Here is a 21,729-nt window from a genome sequence, read left to right as displayed (position 1 = left end):
ATGATTTTATCATGAGATTATTAGAATTATTAAAAAAACAAATCAGAAAAGTAAAAGGCCATATTAATAAGAGATATCATACTATCATTAAATTAATAAAGAGAACAAGCATATGTAAAAAAATAAATAATATACAGTAAAATAAATATTACAAAATAGAAGCGACTTTTTGCCCAATTAAAATTTGATTCAACCTATACTAAGCAGTAGCAGTAACTTCTTCTTCTAGTAAATCAAATGTACGTGGAGTAAATCCACCAAGATCTGGTAAATAGCTCTTCTTGTCTAAGAATTCATCAATAGCTCTAGCACATCTTCTACCTTCTTGGATAGCCCAAACAATCAAAGATTGACCCCTTCTACAATCACCAGCAACAAAGATCTTGTCGTCCTCCTTATATCTGTAGGAGTCAGAAGATGTAGTCTTGATGTTACCCCTTTGGTTAACTTCAATCGATTTATTCTTAATCATTTCTGGACCAGTGAAACCCATAGATAATAAAATCAAATCTGCTTCTAGAACTTCTTCGGTGCCTGGAATTTCCTTCATTTCCCAACGTTTAGTTTCAGCATTGCGGTTCCATTCTAATCTTATAGTTTTGATACCAGTAACATTACCTGCTTCATCACCAACAAACTCTTTGGACATGATACTGTATTCACGTGGGTCATTACCATAACGTTCTTTGACTTCTTCGTGACCATAATCCACTCTCATGATCACTGGCCATTGTGGCCATGGATTATTTTCACCATTTCTCTTTGGAACAGGTTGTGGCAACAATTCTAAGTTAACAACAGATTTGGCGCCATGACGAGTGGCAGTGGCTAAACAGTCATTACCGGTATCACCACCACCAATAACAATAACCTTCTTGCCATCAATTTGTTTACGGACAGTTTCCAATTTATTAGATAATAATGCCTTTGTGTTTTGTTCTAGTAAACTCATAGCGAATTCAATGTTCTTTAATTCACGACCTTTGATGGACAAATCTCTTGGGATAGTGGAGCCAACAGCGAAAACAACAGCATCATATTCTTTCTTCAAATCTTTTAATAAGATATCCTTACCAACTTCAGTGTTATTAACAAATTTAATACCTTCTTCTTTTAATAAGGTTAATCTTCTCTCGACAATATCCTTGTCTAATTTCATGTTCGGAATACCATACATCAACAAACCACCAAATCTATCATTTCTTTCAAAGATAGTAACATTATGGCCTACCTTGTTCAATTGATCAGCACAGGCTAAACCTGCTGGACCAGAACCAATAATAGCAATTTTCTTATCAGTTCTGACCTTTGGTGGGTTTGCTTTCATCCAACCATTCTTATAACCAACCTCAATAATTTGCCTTTCAATTGACTTAATACCAACTGGATCATCGGAAATACCCAAGGTACAAGACCCCTCACATGGGGCAGGACATACTCTACCAGTGAATTCCGGGAAGTTGTTGGTTGATAGCAAAGTCTTCAAAGCTAATTCCCATTCATTTCTAGCAACAAAGTTATTAAATTGTGGTATCATGTTGGATACTGGACAACCGTAATTCAAATCAGATTGACAGAATGGAGTACCACAGTCCATACAACGAGAAGCTTGGATCTTAATGTCCTTGGCAGATAACCCATTTTGGAATTCACGCCAGTGCTTTAATCTTTCTGAAGGTGGAATGGTGTTTTGAGGTAACTTACGTTTGTATTTAATGAAGTTGGCCACCTTTTTGGTGGGTTTCTTTTCTGGAATGTAATCTTCAAGATCTTGTAATTTTGGTTCATCCACAGTTGATTTGTGGGAAGTGGAGACACCATTAGCTTCTTGAACTTCCTTCTTGGCAGAAGCGGCTTCTTCTTGTGCGATGGCTAAAGCCTTCTTATAATCACTTGGAATGACCTTGACAAACTTAGCAACATTAACATTGAAATTAGAAAGAATGGTTTCAGCTCTCTTGGAACCAGTTAATTCAAAATGTTCTTGGACCATCTTTTTGATGTAAGAAACATCTTCTTCTTCAACAGTCTCTAATTCGATAGTATCCATATTGATAACACTCTTGAAATTGTCTTTGTTTTCAGAATAGCAATATATAATACCACCAGTAGCACCAGAAAAGGCGTTAACAGAATGCATTTCAGTTAAAACAATAGCCCTACCACCAGTCATATATTCAAAAGCGTTACCACCAACAACAGATTCGATAACAATTTCAGCACCAGAGTTACGGACAGCAAATCTTTCACCAGCAGAACCGGAAATAAAGGCAGTACCAGAAGTAGCACCATAGAAACAGGTATTACCAACTATAACATTTTCTTCACTAACTAATTTAGATCCTTCTTCTGGTTTGATAATGATACGGCCGCCAGACAAACCTTTACCAACATAATCGTTAGCGTCACCTTCTAATTTGAATGTAATACCAGAAGGTAGGAAAGCACCGAAAGATTGACCAGCATGACCATGGAATTTAACAGTGATGGTATCTTGTGGTAAACCAAGTTCACCGAACTTTTTGGAAACTGTGTAACCTAAAGTAGGACCAACAGCCAGATCAGTATTAATGATCTTGATGTCTTCAATAGAAGTTGGGGTCTTGTTAGCCAAAGTGGCTTCAGACTTTTCAATCAACATATTGTCAATACGGCCTTCAAATTTAACATCGTTCTTTTTAGTGTTGAAAATAGAGGCACCTGGTCTAATGGATGCAGATGGTTTCAACAAAGCAGCTAAATCGATATGAGATGTTTTTGCATTTAAATCTGATCTGGTTCTTAACTTTTCTGTATGACCAACCATTTCTTCCACAGTACGGAAACCAAGTTTAGCCATAATCTTTCTGAAGTCTTCAATTAAGTTGTAAAAAAAGTTAATAACATGTTCTGGTTGACCCTTGAACTTAGATCTCAAGTATGGATCCTGTGTGGCAATACCAACAGCACAAGTGTTAGTGTGACATCTTCTTAACATGACACAACCCATAACAATCAATGGGATAGTAGCCAAAGTGAACGATTCTGCACCAAGTAATACAGCAACTGCAATATCAAAACCTGTACGTAATTGACCATCAGTTTGTAAAACAACTCTGTCTCTTAAATCGTTAAGTACTAAAGTTTGTTGGGCTTCAGCCAAACCTAATTCCCATGGTAAACCTGCGTGTTTGATAGAAGTCCATCTAGCTGCACCAGTACCACCATCATGACCAGAAATGGTGATATGATCGGCCTTAGCCTTAGCAACACCAGAAGCAATAATACCAACACCTACTTCAGAGACTAATTTAACAGAAACTTCCGCCACTGGGTTAGCACACTTCAGATCGTAAATTAACTGTTTCAAATCTTCAATAGAATAAATATCGTGATGTGGTGGGGGAGAAATTAGACCAACATTTGGAGTGGAGTGCCTAGTCTTGGCAATTTCTTTGGAAACCTTGTGTGCTGGTAACTCACCACCTTCACCTGGCTTAGCACCTTGAGCAACCTTAATTTGCAATTGATCAGCATCAGATAAGTAGTACGAAGTAACACCAAATCTACCGGAAGCAACTTGTTTAATAGCTGATCTCATTGTATCACCATTTGGTAATATTTCAGATCTTTCAGCATCTTCACCACCTTCACCACAATTCGATCTAGCCCCAATACGATTCATCGCGATGGCTAATGTAGTGTGTGCTTCTGCAGAAATAGAACCATAAGACATAGCACCTGTGGTAAACCTTTTAGCAATGACGGTCCATGGTTCAACTTCATCTAATGGGATTTCAGTAGAGTTTTCATAATCAAATTCAAGTAAACCTCTCAAAGTACATTCTCTAATTACAGCCATCTCCTTCTCAACATATTTAGTCCAAGCTTCATTATTATTGTTTCTGACAGAATCTTGTAAGTTAGCAATAGCAGATGGATCATTGACATGCTTCATACCACCATGTCTCCAGTGGTACTCACCACTATAAAGGACAGTAACTGGCTTAGATGGTAAAATATTATCTTCGGCTGGGAAACCACGTTCATGTAAAGTAAAGGCATCTTGAGCTAAAATTTCAAAAGTAGCACCTTTTATTCTGGAAGCAGTGTTAGTGAAACATAAGTCAACAACTTCGTCATCTAAACCTAAAGCTTCAAAGATTTGAGCACCTTTATAAGAGGCTAATGTAGAAATACCCATCTTCGACATAACTTTCATAATACCGTGGTCAATAGCATATATATAGTTAGAAATGATCTTGTCATCAGCAACTAAACCTTGGTCTTCATTTTTAACAGTGTCACGTAACAAACCCTGTTGGTTCAAAATAACTAAGGTTTCCATAGCTAAAGATGGGTAGATGGCATCACACCCATAACCTAGCAACAAACAGAAATCATGAACTTCTTTAGCTTCGCTAGTTTCTAAGACTAAAGCGACTTCTGCACGATTTTGTTTTCTAATTAAATGGTTGTGAATAGAAGAAACAGCAATTAAGGAAGCAATGGCAACTCTATCCTTGTTAACATTTCTATCAGAAATAATAATGATTTGCTTGTTGTATTTGACAATTAAATTGTTGGCTTCTTCGATGATCCTTTCAATAGTAGCTTTGTAACCTGATAAACCTTCTGATTTGTCAAAAGTTATATCAATAGTACCAACAGTCCAAGATGGATGAACTTTTTCAATATTGGCAATCGCATTGAATTGTTGTTTGGTTAAGATTGGTGTTTCCAATTTCAATCTTTCACATTGGTTTTCATTCATTTCTAGTAGGTTACCTTGAGGACCAACAAAACATTCCAAAGACATAACGTTGGCCTCACGAATTGGATCGATTGGTGGATTGGTGACTTGGGCAAATAATTGTTTGAAGTAATCAAACAACATGACAGGTGCTTCATTTAAGCAGGCCAATGGAGCATCATTACCCATAGAACCCAAAGCTTCTTTACCAGTTAAAGCCATTGGAGCTAATAATAACCCAATCAATTCGAAGGTGAACCCATTAGCTAAAAGGCGCTCATTATCAAGGACACAGTTAGCCGGTATATTAGTTTCAATTGGAATATCTTTAATTAATTGTTCTAAAGAGATTGTTTTATTTTCCAACCACTGGGAGAAATTTTCACGTGTGGCAATTTTATGAGTAATTGTGTCTTGATTTATAATAGTACAATTTTCAGCGTCCACAAGTAATAAATCACCTGGTTTCAATTTACCCTTGGAAATAACTAATTTATCATCAATATCTTGAACCACACCGACTTCGGAGGCACATATGATTCTATCATCAGAAGTAACATAATATCTACATGGTCTTAAACCATTTCTATCAACTCTAGCACCAATGTATCGGCCATCAGTGAAATTTAACAAAGCTGGACCATCCCATGGTTCCATTAAACAGGCAGCCCAGTCATACCATGATTTCAAGTCTTTGTTCATATCATCTTTATGAGCCTCTGGGACCATCATCATAATTGCTTCAGGTAAAGATAAAACTCCTTCAGTGACTAACAGCTCCAAGACATTGTCAAGAGATGCAGAATCAGACCCTTTATCAGGGATAATTGGGAACAGTTCATTCAAATCACCTAGATTCTTTGTTTTCATGGAACCTTCTCTTGCTTTGACCCAATTGATGTTACCACGCAATGTGTTAATTTCACCGTTATGAGCGATCCATCTCAAAGGTTGTGCTCTATCCCATGATGGGAAAGTATTAGTGGAGAATCTCGAATGGACCAAACCCATGAAAATCTTGAAATCAGGATCTTCCAAATCATACTTATAGTATTGGAAAACTTGTGCTGGAGTCAATTGACCTTTATAAACCATAACTTTGTCAGATAAAGAACATATATAGACTTTACTGTTATCATGATTAAAGATTTTTTCTAATTTTTTTCTAAATATGTATAATCTTTGTCTTAAGTCAGATTCAGACTTGTGTGGTGTAGTGGAGACAAATAAAGGCTGCAAAACTTTTATAGGAGCAGTTGGTAAGCAGATTGGATTTAATATCGATGAATCAACAGGAACATCACGCCATTGTAAAATCTTCAAATTTTGTTCAGCAGCCAATCTATCCCAAAGATCTGGGTTAAAGTACAATAAATCATGGAAAAAGACGTTACCAATGGCATAAGATCCTTGTTCTAAATTAGGCAACTGGAATTCACGTTTGATGAAGTCATGTGGAAGAGACAATAATATACCTGCACCATCACCGATACCATTATGAGACGCACCACGGTGAGTCATATTTACCAAAATTTGTTTAGCATCATTTAAAATATTATGGGTTGGATTGCTTGCCTTAGTGACAATGAAACCAACACCACATGCATCACGTTCATAATCAGGATTATAAAGACCAATAGGTTGACTTGGTTGTTTCATTGTTGTGATTGGAATTTTTGAAGTAATATTTTATAAAGGAAAAAAAATCAAAATAAATAAAGAGAAAATAACAAATGTATGAATAAAAATTATGAGTATGTCGTTTCTATCAGAAAAAATTAATAAATAAATAAATAAATAAATAGAGTAATAAATAAATAAAGAATATGGATAGGTCTGTTTATCCCTATGGTTGTTTAAAGTGTATCAGTATCTCCAACTAAAGATACGGGTGAATGAGAAAGATAGATGCGCGGTTGTTCCTAATTCTGGTTCTTCTTTTTACTTGGCCTTGAGGGAGAGAAGTATAGTAGCAGGGAATAAGTTACAAGTAAATAAATAAAGAGCCTGCTGTAAAAGGGGGAAAAAACAGCTAGCTACGACTGGCAAAGGATCGGTCAATGAGGCAACGGGAATGAGAACTTTAATGAAAAGATCTAGGTTCGTCTCACTAAAACAAGATTGGAACATAAAAGTTCTTATATATACTTCGGAAATATTAAAAACAACTTAAAGAAACCAGGAAATATCTAAAAGATTCATATTGGAAAATACGTAAAAAAAAATAATAGTAGTAACAGTGTTAATATTCCGGTTTAAAAGTAAACAAAGATACAGGAAGAATTTTTTAAGATAATAGAAAATGTGAAAAAAAAAAATAAATGAGAGGAGCATCGACTGAAAGGAAAAAGAATTTCCTTTTGAAAGAGAAATCTTGAATCGTTCAAAAATTTGCAGTGCATTTTTTTATTTTTGTAAGTGGAGTAAATTTTTTTTTTGTAGATAAAATTGAAAAAGGAAAAAAAGAAAAAAAGAACAGGAAAATATAAAATATTGTCCATTTGTTCTTAAAACAATAAAGAGATTATTGTTTGAGAGATGACTCTGCTTTGTTTGAAATAATTAAAAAGATTCAAAAGAAAAAAAGAAAAAAAGAAAAAAAGAAAAAAAGAAAAAAAGAAAAATAATACTGAGCCTTTAAATGTGTGGATAAGAAATAAGATTTTAAATATTTCTCTATAGGGTAATTTCCTAGATGTTCCGATCGGAAAAGGGTACCATATCTATTTTATTAGCTTGGTTGAATTGTGAACTTTAAAATGTTTGGAATATGTTGTGATGAGCCAGCTATAATAATGACAAATTCACTTTAAAGCTAGACCAGGAATTATTAGCAGAAGAGTAATGACTTCCAAAGGAATAAAATTATTGATGACAAAGGAATATTTGTCCAATTTTAAGAATCATTTAGAGAATAAGAATTAATAGTCAGACAGTGATGAATGTCGTTAGCTGATTATAGAAAAAGGTGATTTTCGGGGAACAACTAATTGGCCTTGAAAATTGTTCCTTGTCTTTATCAAATATTGAAATTAAAGATTATAAAGACTGATATGATTAGATGGAGATAAAAGTTGAGATAAGAAAGCCAATAAAATTGACACATGGAACAATAGTGGCACGTGATCCGATAAGCATTCTTGTTTTTGATTGGTCAATATTTTTTTATTATCCATTCCGGGATAGTTTTTTTTTTCTTTTGTTTTATATTTGCAATTTTTTTTCCATTTTCTTTATTTTTCTTTCTTTTGTTTTCATTCTGCTCTCATTTCAAAAAAAAAAAAATTGAATTTTACTGTCTGAAATATTTTGTATTGAAAGATTTGGTGTGCTCTACAACACACAGATAGCTTTAAAGGCAGCATTAATGTAAGAGTGCAATAATTACGACTTATTCTGACAGTTTTACGAGGATAATCTTTTTTATTTATGTTAGAGAAAGACAGTCTGATTAGATTATTGCTATTTTTTCTAATGTTAAATCTACGACAGTTGTTATTACTGGTAAAACGGGCGGGTAATAAGTGTTACTGAATGCCACAAATCATATTATTCTTGTTAATATAGTATCGTTCTTTTTTTATAACCATCTGATAGTTAGGTAAAAATATGCATCCAGCTCTTGAAAAAAAAGCTTAAATACTTTAATGTCTCATCATTCATGTAAGTAACGTGTAACTGTTTATTTCATATTACTTCTTGTTTTGTTAGTTAGACTCAATATATTAGAAATATCAATTACATTTTTTAATAGTCTGTATTGTTAATGTTATTAACTGATTTTGGCATGCTGTTGAAAAGAGTCGGTGTTTCAATAGTATATCATAACCTGATTTTGAAAATAACACCCTTCATTAAATACACATCGAAGTGAGTACAATTATGTATGCTTGTTAAATATTTTACAAGAAGGGTCTAAATAGCAAGTTTGTTTAAATAATCACGATAAATTACATGTTCAGCTATTATATGTTTTTATATTTTTATTGTTAATCTATTAGAAAATATGTAAACAACAATGTTTTTATCTTTCATTATTGTTACGTTGATTAGTGTTAGCATTATTAAAAGAATATTATCTTTCTCTTTATCTTATGAAATTAACTATCTTATCTCAATATTTACATTTATGTTTTCTGTATATCTTATCAGTAGTTTTTCCTATTTTGGAATACGTAATATTCTTCATTTTTTGTTTGTTTTTTGTTTACTTTTATTTTTAATATTTTTTTACTAATTTTGAACTTCTACAATGTTTTTTTTTTTTTTTTTTTTTTTTTTTTTTCAATCAATATGATAAGTTAGACCTCATACACTTTTAATCTCAACTTAGGAGCCACTTGTAATAATCTAGATGTTTTTTAAATTCCTTTTTGGTTATTAAACCCTTTTCACTTTGACTGAATTCATCACAGTTGTCTTTACTTTGTTCTAAATATTCATTCAAAGGTAACGACAAATTAATTAACCCATTCTTTGAATCTCTTTTAAAACTTATACTATTACTGTTGGATCTTCTTCTGTACTGTATTCTTCGAGACAAATCTGAAATACTTCTTGATTCCAAAGTCTCTATATCTTCACTAAGTGAATCTTCATGTCCATCATATTCCACTTGATGATTCTGCTGGTACTGAGTAACAAATAAATCCTGATTCCATTGAAATCCTTGTGATTGAGATAACGCAATATAATAATGGTAACAATGTTCAAACATCTCTTCTTTAGATAAGTCTACTTGGGTCTCTTCTTTAATTATTTCGTTATGTGTAGTTGAATATACTATTGATATTTCATTTTCCATCATAGCTTCAGATAAAAGAGTTCGATTTTCTTCATATGAATTTAACCTTGCCATAGCTTCATAAATATATATATATATATTTAAGAGATGATTTCTACCTTCACTTACAAATAGTTTATAATTTTTTGCTTTTCTAGGTGATAAGAATAAGAGTCCAATATCAAAATATAACGTGAAAAAAAAAATGAACACTACACTATTACAAATCAATATCAAGAAAACTTTTTATCTAATACAAGATTTATCGTTTGTTTCCCCCCCCTTCTCTTTTCTTCTATATATAAACATCTATATCTATTTATATATACATGTAAATTATTTAGACACCCTTTATTTAAACATAATTTTTTTTGCAGTATTAAATTTATATTTTTTTGATTCTTCTCCCCCCCCCTTTTTTTTTTTTGGCTTCTAACATATTCAGTAGTAATAAATTTGAGTTTAAAACTGTTACCTACTTATATTACTTATACTTTAGCTTGAACATTTGGTTAACATCTATATATTTACAAGTTGAGAATATCAATATTAGAATATCTTAGTTAGTCTCTTACGTTTGATGGAGTTAGTGCCCTTTTTAATACGCTTTACTCCTTTTTCCCAGATCTATAAACACACATAAGCATACACATATATAAAATCTTCAAAATTCACTTTTACTGACCTTAGTTATATAATTTCTCCCACATCTTAATCTGTTAAAAAAAATCCGATTTTGTTTTTTATTATTCTCTTAATTTAACCTTCATCTTCTTAGTTGTTAACAGCTTTCTGTCCCATTTGTTACCAGTTGCATGAAGATTAATAATATATATATATGTGTATAGAAAGAGAGACTGTGTGTGTGAAAAGGAGTAAGTGAGTAAGTAAGGAAGACAAAACGAATAGTGCCAGTGCTGGCCAACTTTAATATCTCTTTTCAGCGTTTTCTTACTAAATTATCTTTCTGTTTTTTTTTTGTTGCAGAATTATCTTAATCATTTTGAAAATTCTGCCTATATATTTTATATTTGACAGTCGAGACGAAAAAAAAACTTTTTGAAAGTTATAGTAGACTATACGATGTTTCAAAAATATATCAAATATTTATTTATATAGTCTTTCTTCATTGTCTGCTCTATATACTAGGAATTCTCATATTCCTGTTATACTCAACAACGGATAATATTCTTTGAAAATATCAACTACCAGATTTTTTCTTTTGTAGGATATGTTATATCCGTAGATGCTAAAATTTAATAAAATATATCCAATCACTACAAACATTATATATCTATCGCAACCAAGATTCTTTCCTTATTCTATCAACCTTTCAACATTCAAAACCACTCTCAGTAAGTATTTAATTAGATTGTTTTATTATTCAAATCAGCAAAATTATTTATCCTATACATATAATCGTAAAATGAGTTCAGGTGATAAGAAACAAGCTACTTTAGCGAGATTTTTCTCTTCAATGAAGAACAAAGATGATAATACAATTTCTGATAGAAAAATTAATACTAATAATAAGAATAATAAGAATAATAAGGATGATGACGAAGACAAAATACCTGATTCCATAGATACAGATGATAAAAACACTGTAAAAGAAAACCAAGTCATATCTCATGTTAAAAAAACAAGTCCTGGAATTTCTTCCTCTACTTCATCTCCAATATTGAAAAGATCATTTACTTCAATGAACAAAAATAATGACAATTCTAACAATGATGGCAGTAATAATATTAACGGAAAAGATGCTCAAATATCAAACAGTTTAAAAAAAAGTAAAACTGAATCAACCACATCCCTTAATACGTCTATTAACAGTGATAATCCCGATAATAAGAATAAAGAAAATTTTGTATCCGATATACCTTATTCAGATCTGTGTAATTTATTCCAAGAGATCGAATCTATATCTTCGAGACTAGCCATCATTAAACTATGTTCAGATTTTCTTATTGAAGCGATGAAAAAAGATCCACAAAACTTAATCACGATTACATATTTGTGTATCAACAAATTAGGTCCTGATTATGAACAAGGTTTAGAACTAGGACTTGGTGAAGGGTTACTAATGAAAACTATAGCTGAATCCTGTGGTAAATCTTTGAAACAAGTTAAATCAAAATATCATTCCATCGGTGATTTAGGTCAAATTGCATTAGAAGCAAGAAATGTTCAACCAACCATGTTCAAACCTAAACCATTAACCATTGGAGAAGTCTTTACTAATTTGAAATTGATTGCAAAGAGTCAGGGAAAAGATTCCCAAACTAGAAAAATTAAATTGATTAAAAGAATGTTGACTGCTTGTCAAGGTGTTGAGGCAAAATTTTTAGTCAGATCACTTGAATCTAAATTAAGAATTGGGCTTGCTGAAAAAACTGTTTTAATTTCATTAGCTAAAGCATTATTGATCAAAGAATATGATGAAGGTATTGACCCAGATATGAATCTATTAGAAAACGCAGAACAAAAGATTAGAGATGCATTTTGCCAAGTTCCTAATTATGAAATTGTAATCAATGCATGTCTTGAGCATGGTATAATGAACCTAGAAAAAGTATGTACTTTAAGGCCTGGGATTCCACTAAAACCAATGTTAGCAAGACCAACAAAAGCGATATCTGAAGTCCTAGACCGTTTTCAAGGACAAACATTTACATCCGAATACAAATATGATGGTGAAAGGGCTCAAGTTCATCTATTAGAAGATGATTCAATGAGAATATACTCTAGAAATGGTGAAAATATGACAGAGCGGTACCCAGAGATCTCTATCAAAGATTTTATTAAGGATCCAAACACCACCAAATCCTTAATTTTAGATTGTGAAGCAGTTGCATGGGATAAAGAACAAGGGAAAATTTTACCTTTCCAAGTATTATCAACAAGAAAAAGAAAGGATGTTAATATTAGTGACATTAAAGTTCGAGTCTGTTTATTTGCGTTTGATATTCTATCCCATAATGATGATAGATTGATCAACAAGTCATTAAGAGAGAGACGTGAAATTTTACATAAAGCAACAAAGCCTGTCCCTGGTGAATTCCAATATGCCACTGAAATGACAACATCTAATCTAGAAGAATTACAACATTTTCTAGACCAATCAGTTAAGGATTCATGCGAAGGTTTAATGGTCAAGATGTTGGATGGAGAAGAATCGTTCTATGAACCAAGTAAAAGATCGAGAAATTGGTTAAAGTTGAAGAAAGATTATTTAGCAGGTGTGGGAGACTCACTGGATTTATGTGTATTAGGTGGATTTTTTGGACGTGGGAAGAGAACTGGTACATACGGTGGTTTCCTATTGGGTTGCTATAATCAAGACACAGGTGAATTTGAAACTGCATGTAAAATTGGTACTGGTTTCTCAGATGAATTATTAGCCGATCTTTATAATAAGCTGAAGGACACTGTTATTGATGGACCAAAAGCCACATATGTTTATGACTCTGGTGCTGAACCAGATGTTTGGTTTGAACCTACATTACTATTCGAAGTTCTAACAGCAGATTTGTCGTTATCCCCTATTTATAAGGCAGGTAGTTCTACATATGATAAAGGAATTTCTTTAAGATTTCCAAGATTTATTCGGATCAGGGAGGACAAAAGCGTGGAAGATGCCACTTCATCAGATCAAATTATAGAATTATATGAAAATCAAGCCAGTTTACAGACCTAACATCATCATATTTGTCATTAACAAACTGTATAAAATATATAATTAGACATTTACTTACTTATAAAGACACAGATTTGACATTTATGACAGCTCCATTTCTCTCTCTATGATTATGGAACTTTGTATCAGGCTTATAATACGCTAAACATTTACGATTCATATCCATTTTTTTTTTCACTTTAATTTCATTTTTGTTTTTTTCTTTTACGCCTTTTACAGCACAGTGAAAATGCTATTAATGAAATAAAAAAAAAAAAGAAAGAATACAGGCGGACTGAATTGATTAACAATGTAAAATACAAGGGGAGAAGGGGAGGAAAGTTATAGAACAACATTCAAACTAAAAAGTCGAATTCACTGTCAATGAACACATAAAGCACATAATAGTATCTCATTCTTTGATAATTTATTATACAAATTAGACACTTATTATTTACTATAGTAAATTGATTGCTATACATTTATTATTATTTTTATCCATATGTTTGCTTCAAAATCAATACATGTTGAACGATTTTACTATAGAAGCTTCAACTTACCAAATGTTATTCAGTCAAGAAATATTGTTGGATTTGTTAGAAATGCTCTGGGGTTAGAGCCACCCCCATCCCCAGACGCTCCACAAGAATCAAACAGATTTCATCCTTGGGAAGAATCGCCCTGCCCTGATTTGCGCGCAAGAGCTATGAGGATTAAAAAATTAGCACGTTGTCCAGTTACTGAGAAGGATATTAGATATACATGTCCAATATCAGGTATTCCAACTCATCATTCCAGGGAAGCGTGGGAAATGGATAAGAATTACCATCAAAATAAAATCTATGAAAAATTAAAGAAAGTTAACATTTATGAACATGATCTAAGAAGTGGTAGAGCCTTCCCAGAATTTGATTTTCCATTAGAACAAGGATTTGATAGAGCGGTCAGTTTACAAAATTGGGATTTATTCTTTTATACAAGACAATTTTATTCGATGGATACCGAATTTGAATTGGCTACAGTCACAAAAATGTTAAGTTATCCCATCACAATTGCATCTATATTACATGAATATTCTCCATACTCTTATAATAAGAGAGGTCCACTAACTTTAGAAGGTTTGAAGTCCATTGCTGCTTTAAGATACACTCTATATCCATCAAAAACTAAAAATACATTACCAACTAACAACCCAATGAGAATCTTCATTGTTGGCGCCAGAGCTGAAAGTCAACTACCTGGTCATGTTTGGAAGCAACTACAGTTTTTGTTCCCTGCACAAGATTTTGAAATTCATTTTATAGGCCCTGAATGCCAATTAAATGAAACTAGACAAACTGATTCTACCAGTCCATTAGTGAAGAAGATTGATGATACATTATCATTAATATATCACCCACAATATTTTCATGAATTACATCTAGCCCAAGATTTTTACCCATATGACCCATACAATGATGTTTTTTTCATTTTCCACCCAGGATTTGCCTATAGTGATACTACAAATTTATGGATGAATGATACTATGAAAGGTCTTCTAGATACCAAATGTGCAATTTTTCATACTGGTTTCAATGAAAATGATATAATGAATGATGTAGCATTACTAAAAGATAAATATGATAGAGAATTAGATGTCTTATTAGAACCTGTCAAGAATGTATTTGGCAGTACCAAGTGGGAGCTAAATGATTACAATCCACAAGAAATCTATCAATTTAATATGTATATTACTGGTTTTAGAGGAAAGAGATACCGTGTTCAAAGAGCTTGATATCTTTTTATTTTTGCGATTTTGGTTTATTTTACTTTATTTTACTTTTAGTTTACTGTTGTCTTCACTAGTACTGAATGAACATTTTCAACACATAATTAAAGACCAACTATATCCAATATCTGTATATTTTTTTTTCTTGACTAGATCTAGTTTATTAATTTAAGCCTACTCCAACACATGTATATACAATTACATATATATATCACTAATGGTAATTACAATATATATACTTGAAATCTTATCTTTATGCCTAAACTCAGTTTTTCCTACTCCTGCTAATAATAGATAGAAACAATGAGATTTGCCTTTTATATAAGTATATATATCTTTATTACATGATAGCATTATAGAATAGAAGAAAATCTCTTTGACATTTTTCCCATCTTTGTGGGTCAAAAAATACATAGGAACCTCTTTCACTTAATCCATCCTGAGAAACTATTGGCTCCATCATTGGATCTTTAGTCAACCAGGCTTTCAAAGTCTTATGATATCTCCAATTTCTTTTTCTTAACTCCAAATATGTTAGTTCTTGAACCACAGTACCAGGATGTTTATAAAATAAATAAAAAAGTGTCTCATCTTGAAATAGCGCTACTTTTTGTTGATCTCTTTGTATTGAATTAATACATGGTGGCGTACACTCCGATTGAAGTACTTCAGGTATATTAGTGAATGACTCAGGTATATAAAATTGTGGTTCTACTTCACTTCTAGAAGTCTCAGCCCATGGGGATTGAAATGTCTCTAACACTCTTTGTCGTCTTAAATCCTTAGATATACCTAAAGAATGTAACATGGAAGCTAAATCAGCTCCAAGAGTCATTGAATGATCATATTTCTTGGCTAGTTCTGGATCATCTTGTTTAATTAATGGTAATAATGCTTGTAAACCGAATTTGTCCATTGTATCTTCTCACTTTAATGTGTTTTTTATTTCGATTTTATATTTGATTGGGGCAATTAAAAATCCCTTCCTACTTGCAATTTTTAGTTTAAAAGCGAACTAAAAAACAATAAATACTTGAATATATGTATCAGAATTTTAGTTTACACAGCTCTTCTAACAGATATATCAGATGCAATAATATTTTCTGTATGAAATTATAGAGCAAGTCCTGACCTTTTATTTTTAGGTCTTAGATTTTTTCTTTTGATGTTTTGTTCTTTAATTTTTGCCATGTAAAGATGAGTTCGAATTAAAAAAAAAAAAAATTAGAAGGAAATATTTACTGAGAAAACTTGCGATGAGCATAACATTCAAAAATGATGATAGCTGTTTGTATATGTAATAAAGAATGCATTCTTGTGTGTATAGAAGTTTCATATTACCATCTACAATGAATAGACTATTGTAGACTTAAAACTGTGAAAAAGAATTATATAGTACACTTTTTCATTTAAAGGAAAGGAAAAATAAATAGAGAAAGAAGGATTAATACAATTACACATCAATTATTATGGGTCAAAAGGAATCTCGTAGATATCAACCAAATTTGTTAATTACAGGTACACCAGGTTGTGGAAAATCCACTACATGTGAATTATTACAACGCAGATTACCAGATTACAAATATTATAACATATCAGATTTTGCAGAAAAACACAAATGTTACGAAGGTTATGATAAAGATCGTAAATCGCACATAGTCGATGAAGATAAGCTATTGGATGAATTGGAACCTTTGTTGCATGAAGGGAAGAGTATTATAGATTGGCACGTTAATGATGTCTTTCCAGAGAGATTGATCGATTTAGTTGTTGTTCTTAGATGTGACAATTCAATATTATTTGACAGGTTACATGCTAGAAAATACCATGAAAGCAAGATCCAAGAAAATTTAGACGCTGAAATTATGGGTGTTGTACTCCAAGATGCAATTGAATCTTATGAACAAGAAATTGTGGTTGAACTACAAAGTAATACAGTGGAAGAAATGGAAAGTAATATTGAGCGTATTGTTGAATGGGAGAAATTATGGTTAGAACAACATAAAGATGGTGTTACCAATGAGTTGCCAGAATATTTATTAAATAAGGAATTAAAAAAGAAAACCTCAGGAGAAGAAGAGAATGAAGAAAAAGAGGAAAGTGAAAAATCAAGTGAAGAGGAAGAAAGCAATGAATCAAGTGAAGAGGAAGAAAGCAATGAATCAAATGAAGAGGAAGAGGAAGACGATAAAAGATCAAAGTAATAAATGTGCTTTTAGGCATATACACTTCCTTATTCATTTATACATAAATTATGAATCTATATATCCACATACACACACACATATATATATTAGGAATAAACATTTGATTTGATATTTTAACTATCTTCCACAGACTTCTTAAAGGAGTTAACTAATCAAAATCAACAACCAATAGTTAATTCTCCTTCCCTATTATTAGTAATACGTTATTTCCTTTAAAAATTTACACTAATCACTATAGCTTATTTGATTTTACTTATATATATGTTTTTCTATGTATATTACAAGTTTTGGTTAATTTTTTCTCGATCATTTCTAATTTTATATTCCTCCAAGTTTTGCTCATCTCTAAATTTTAATATTGCATAAAAAAAATCCTTCCCATTAGTCAGACTAATACAAACAGTCTTATATAAGGCATTTAATTAACACCTGTACACAACTGAAACATTTTCTTTAGGATTAGAGGAGGAAGGGGTAAATAACCAAAATAATATAACTACTTATTCAGAAAAAGAAATAGAAGGTGATATTATATAATGTATTATGTGGTACTAGAAACGTCCACTAAATATCTACCAGAGGAGCCAAAAGATCAAACAAATATTACAAATTTCTGTTATATATTTATAGATACAAAGACGTTACAGACAATTAGTGAATCTTCAGAATCAGAATCATCACTGTTACTGAGAGAACTACTAAATCAATCTAAGTCTATTCCTGTAAATTATGATATATCCAATGGATTACAAATTGCTGTTGATAAATTGCATCAAATAATAATTGAGACCTTAAACAATTCCGAATTTATTATCTGTTCTATGTTTTCCACATGGACTCTTAAAGTTGTTTTACAAAGACAGGCTTTCGACGAAAATGTCAATTTACCAAATTTCTTAAAACATTTAAGGATATGTGATCTTTGGAAAGCATATGGTGTTTGGTATAATAATATTTATAACAATGATGTGATTGCTCCAGAAACTATTAATAGAAATGATATACAAGATCTGTTTGAGTCAAGAGGAGATCTAAATGATCTTAGACTAACTGGTTGTTTAACACTATTAGGTCTTACTGAACTGTGTCAAGGACAAAAAACTAAGACAATCAAAAAGGAAGGGAATTATGCTACTGATGATCAATCTAGGATTTCCTTACAACCCTTGAAAAATATTGACACGACAATAACTGTTCTTTCGAAATTATATTCTAAACAGAATAACAATGAGACTGAATTATATGATATTTTGAGCCATCTATACAATTTAGAATTAGATTTCAAAACATTTCAAGAAGAAGAATCCAATATTCTTTATATGACAAATCTCCCTGTAGACATTACACAAAGTGAACTAGAATCATGGTTTACCCAACATAATACAAGACCGATAGGATTTTGGACTTTTAAAAACATTGTAGAAACTCTATTTAACTTTAATAACTGTAATAACAACAATAATAACGAAGATCCATCTATTTGGCAATATAACCAATTCTCATACGTTGAAGAGTTAAACAGTATACCTGGATTTGTTATATTTCAGAACCACGAAAATGCAAAAGATGCCTTAAACTTATTGAACGGTAGATCAATTCTATCTAATGTTGCCAATACAAAACAACCTAAGGTAGTAGAACATATCATTGAATTACAACCATCTTCTAATAAAGTTATTGATCTAGCGAAGGAAATTTTAATATCGTTTCCACAGAGCAAAAATAAACCAAGACCAGGCGACTGGAACTGTCCATCTTGTGGATTTTTAAATTTTCAAAGAAGGATTGCATGTTTCAGATGCTTATTACCGATTCCAAGTGCATTACAAAAGATGAAATCTGAAACTTTTATACGAAATCATATCAACAACAACAAAAACCACAACAACAACAATACCGATGACACCACAAACAAGCATGGATCACCTAGTTCAAATTCGAATTATTATAACCATAATTTAATGACTACATATGATAAGGACACAAATTTATCTCTTTCACAAAATCCACGTATGTCCAATGACAATTTTACCAACAACACAGATGATAGAAATTCTGCAACCACCACCCTCATAACTGCTACTACCATCACTACCAATTATAATCCAAAAATAGCATATATAAATACACCTTCTTATGGTAACCACAATACACACAGTAATATACCATTCCGTGCTGGAGATTGGAAATGTGTTGTATGTGATTATCATAATTTTGCCAAGAATATTACTTGTTTAAGATGTGGTGAGCCTAAAAAAACAACAACATACTCAAAATCTTCAATTAATAAAACAAATCAAAATAAAAGTAATGAAAAAAGCAACAATAACTCTATTAATTTCAATTTGGAAATTAATACGACTAGAATGGACACTAATAATAAGATGGGAACATTAGAGGATCATTAGAATATACAAACTGTAGGGATACTAAATTTCCAATCAAGGTGCAATATTGTTGTGAAAAGAACAAAAAAAAAAATCTTATATAATATATACATATATTAAATATTATTTGTTAAAGAGAAACCTATACTTTATAATTCTTTTTGTCTTTTGCTCTTCTAATTTGTCTAAAAATTTAATACGGTTCTTAAACAATCACCATGATGTAAGTCTTCAAAACCTTGATTAATTTCATTAAATGGTCTAACATGGGTAACAAATTCATCGACCTTCAACTTACCTTGTTGGTAATCTTTAATCAAACCGCCCATTTCAGATCTACCCTTAACACCTCCAAAAGCACTGCCCTTCCATACTCTACCAGTGACCAATTGGAATGGTCTTGTCGATATCTCTTGACCAGCGGCAGCGACCCCGATAATGATGGATTGACCCCAGCCTTTATGACAGGCCTCTAATGCGTCTCTCATGACTTTAACGTTACCGGTACAATCGAAGGTGAAATCAAGACCACCGTCGGTCATTTCGACCAATTTGGATACTATTGTCTCACCTTCTTCCAAGTCCTTTAATGGATTAACAAAATCGGTGGCACCAAAATCAAAACTCCATTTTTTCTTGTCGTCGTTGATATCGACAACGATGATTCTAGAAGCTTCTCTAGCTTTAGCACCTTGAACCACGGATAAACCTACAGTGCCAGCGCCAAAGACGGCCACGGTGTCACCCTTTTGAACGTTAGCAGTTTTAATAGCGGCCCCATACCCAGTGGTGACACCACAACCTAGAAGACAAACTTTATCTAATGGAGCTGTTGGGTCGATGGCGACCACAGAGACGTCAGCCACCACAGTGTATTCAGAGAAAGTGGAACAACCCATAAAATGAAGTAAAGGTTCACCTTTTAAGTTGTGGAACCTAGTGGTACCATCAGGCATGACACCTTTGCCTTGGGTAGCTCTAACGGAACCACAGAGATTAGTTTTACCAGATTTACAGAATTTACATTTAGCACATTCAGCAGTGTATAAAGCAATAACATGATCACCTACTTTAACAGTATCGACGTCAGGTCCAACAGATTCCACAATACCTGCACCTTCATGACCTAAGATACATGGGAATGCACCTTCTGGGTCGGAACCGGACAAAGTATAAGCATCGGTATGGCAGATGGCAGTATTAGTGATCTTAATACGAACCTCATGGGCCTTTGGTGGATCAACAATAATTTGTTCCACAGATAAAGGCTTACCTGGAGCATAAGCAACGGCAGCAGTACATTGAATTGGCTTACCTTGAGTAGAAGACATTTTAAAAAAAGAAAAAATAGTGAATTAGTCTAGTTGGCTAGGGTACACGGTTCGCGTTTGAGATTTCTTGCAAAAAAAATAAGATAGAAAAGCGAAACGAGTCAAAAATGATAGTAATTGTATATATATATATATATACAAACCCAGTACTACTTATCCATCTAAGTTCAGCTTCCTATGCTACTCCTTTTCCTCATCGCCTTTACCACTTTTCCCAGCCACACTTTCTGAATATTTTCTTGATATCACTTTTAGAAGAAACGAACTAAAATAAAAAAAAAAAGAACCCACACGAAACTCGAACGGACAGTTTCCAAACGCTTTTATTACGTAATCACCAACTCCATGAAACGAAGGAAAAAAAAAGATAAGTTACTCATTAGTAATCACAAGAAAATGACTTCGTTTAAAAAGAGAGAGACAGCCCTCTTCCTTAGTCCCTTCTTTCCAGCTTATCGAACCTACATAACTAATTAGTATGTAAGTATGATATATTATCTTTGTACCAACTACTTTTTGTCGACAGAAAAAAAAAAAGAACAGACACCTCAATGTTCACTACATTGCATCTCTCTTTTATGTGACACAGAGAAACAATAAAGTCTGCATATCGAAATTTAACTCTTTTTTTTTTATTTTATTTTATTTTTCTTACGAATAGAAAATGTGAAAAAAGAAAAAAAAACAAATAAAAAAAGACGTAAACCCATACATCCATACTTCACACAATCGTTGTTCCTTTTGTTTTTTTTTTATTTTTTTCTTATTTGTCTTTTTTATTTGTATTGGTAAGGAGGGAAAAAGGGAAAAAAAAAAGCCCTCTAAAGGTCAAACGTAGTAGAAAC

The 21,729-nt window shown here is 32.3% G+C and overlaps 8 protein-coding genes across 8 annotated transcripts; 4 read left to right on the top strand and 4 right to left on the bottom strand.

Moving 5' to 3' along the window:
• Positions 1-199: 199 nt before the first annotated feature.
• Positions 200-6,391, bottom strand: GLT1 (glutamate synthase (NADH); the record flags this gene model as incomplete). The annotated part of the gene is made up of 1 exon (XM_064858329.1): positions 200-6,391. The coding sequence occupies one exon, from the start codon at positions 6,389-6,391 to the stop codon at positions 200-202; it is 6,192 nt and encodes a 2,063-aa protein (XP_064715036.1).
• Positions 6,392-9,056: 2,665 nt separating this feature from the next.
• UGX2 (Ugx2p) lies at positions 9,057-9,590 on the bottom strand (the record flags this gene model as incomplete). Its single annotated transcript, XM_064858328.1, has 1 exon — positions 9,057-9,590. One exon carries the CDS (start codon positions 9,588-9,590, stop codon positions 9,057-9,059), a length of 534 nt encoding a protein of 177 aa, XP_064715035.1.
• Positions 9,591-10,761: 1,171 nt separating this feature from the next.
• CDC9 (DNA ligase (ATP) CDC9) lies at positions 10,762-13,212 on the top strand (the record flags this gene model as incomplete). The annotated part of the gene is made up of 1 exon (XM_064858327.1): positions 10,762-13,212. The coding sequence occupies one exon, from the start codon at positions 10,762-10,764 to the stop codon at positions 13,210-13,212; it is 2,451 nt and encodes an 816-aa protein (XP_064715034.1).
• A 481-nt stretch (positions 13,213-13,693) lies between these two features.
• PWA37_001708 (uncharacterized protein) lies at positions 13,694-14,965 on the top strand (the record flags this gene model as incomplete). Its single annotated transcript, XM_064858326.1, has 1 exon — positions 13,694-14,965. One exon carries the CDS (start codon positions 13,694-13,696, stop codon positions 14,963-14,965), a length of 1,272 nt encoding a protein of 423 aa, XP_064715033.1.
• Positions 14,966-15,299: 334 nt separating this feature from the next.
• Positions 15,300-15,875, bottom strand: CDC36 (CCR4-NOT core subunit CDC36; the record flags this gene model as incomplete). Its single annotated transcript, XM_064858325.1, has 1 exon — positions 15,300-15,875. One exon carries the CDS (start codon positions 15,873-15,875, stop codon positions 15,300-15,302), a length of 576 nt encoding a protein of 191 aa, XP_064715032.1.
• A 553-nt stretch (positions 15,876-16,428) lies between these two features.
• On the top strand, positions 16,429-17,163 carry FAP7 (nucleoside-triphosphatase; the record flags this gene model as incomplete). Its single annotated transcript, XM_064858324.1, has 1 exon — positions 16,429-17,163. The coding sequence occupies one exon, from the start codon at positions 16,429-16,431 to the stop codon at positions 17,161-17,163; it is 735 nt and encodes a 244-aa protein (XP_064715031.1).
• Positions 17,164-17,702: 539 nt separating this feature from the next.
• On the top strand, positions 17,703-19,574 carry NRP1 (Nrp1p; the record flags this gene model as incomplete). Its single annotated transcript, XM_064858323.1, has 1 exon — positions 17,703-19,574. The coding sequence occupies one exon, from the start codon at positions 17,703-17,705 to the stop codon at positions 19,572-19,574; it is 1,872 nt and encodes a 623-aa protein (XP_064715030.1).
• A 164-nt stretch (positions 19,575-19,738) lies between these two features.
• On the bottom strand, positions 19,739-20,884 carry SFA1 (bifunctional alcohol dehydrogenase/S-(hydroxymethyl)glutathione dehydrogenase; the record flags this gene model as incomplete). Its single annotated transcript, XM_064858322.1, has 1 exon — positions 19,739-20,884. One exon carries the CDS (start codon positions 20,882-20,884, stop codon positions 19,739-19,741), a length of 1,146 nt encoding a protein of 381 aa, XP_064715029.1.
• Between the last annotated feature and the right edge of the window lie 845 nt (positions 20,885-21,729).

The sequence above is a fragment of the Arxiozyma heterogenica genome, assembly GCF_036370985.1.
Source record: "Arxiozyma heterogenica strain weizmannii chromosome Unknown scaffold_17, whole genome shotgun sequence".
In the NCBI taxonomy this organism is placed as follows: Eukaryota; Fungi; Ascomycota; class Saccharomycetes; order Saccharomycetales; family Saccharomycetaceae; genus Arxiozyma; species Arxiozyma heterogenica.
Note: the sequence above shows the minus strand (reverse complement) of the source record. Positions and strands in the feature narration are given on the sequence as shown.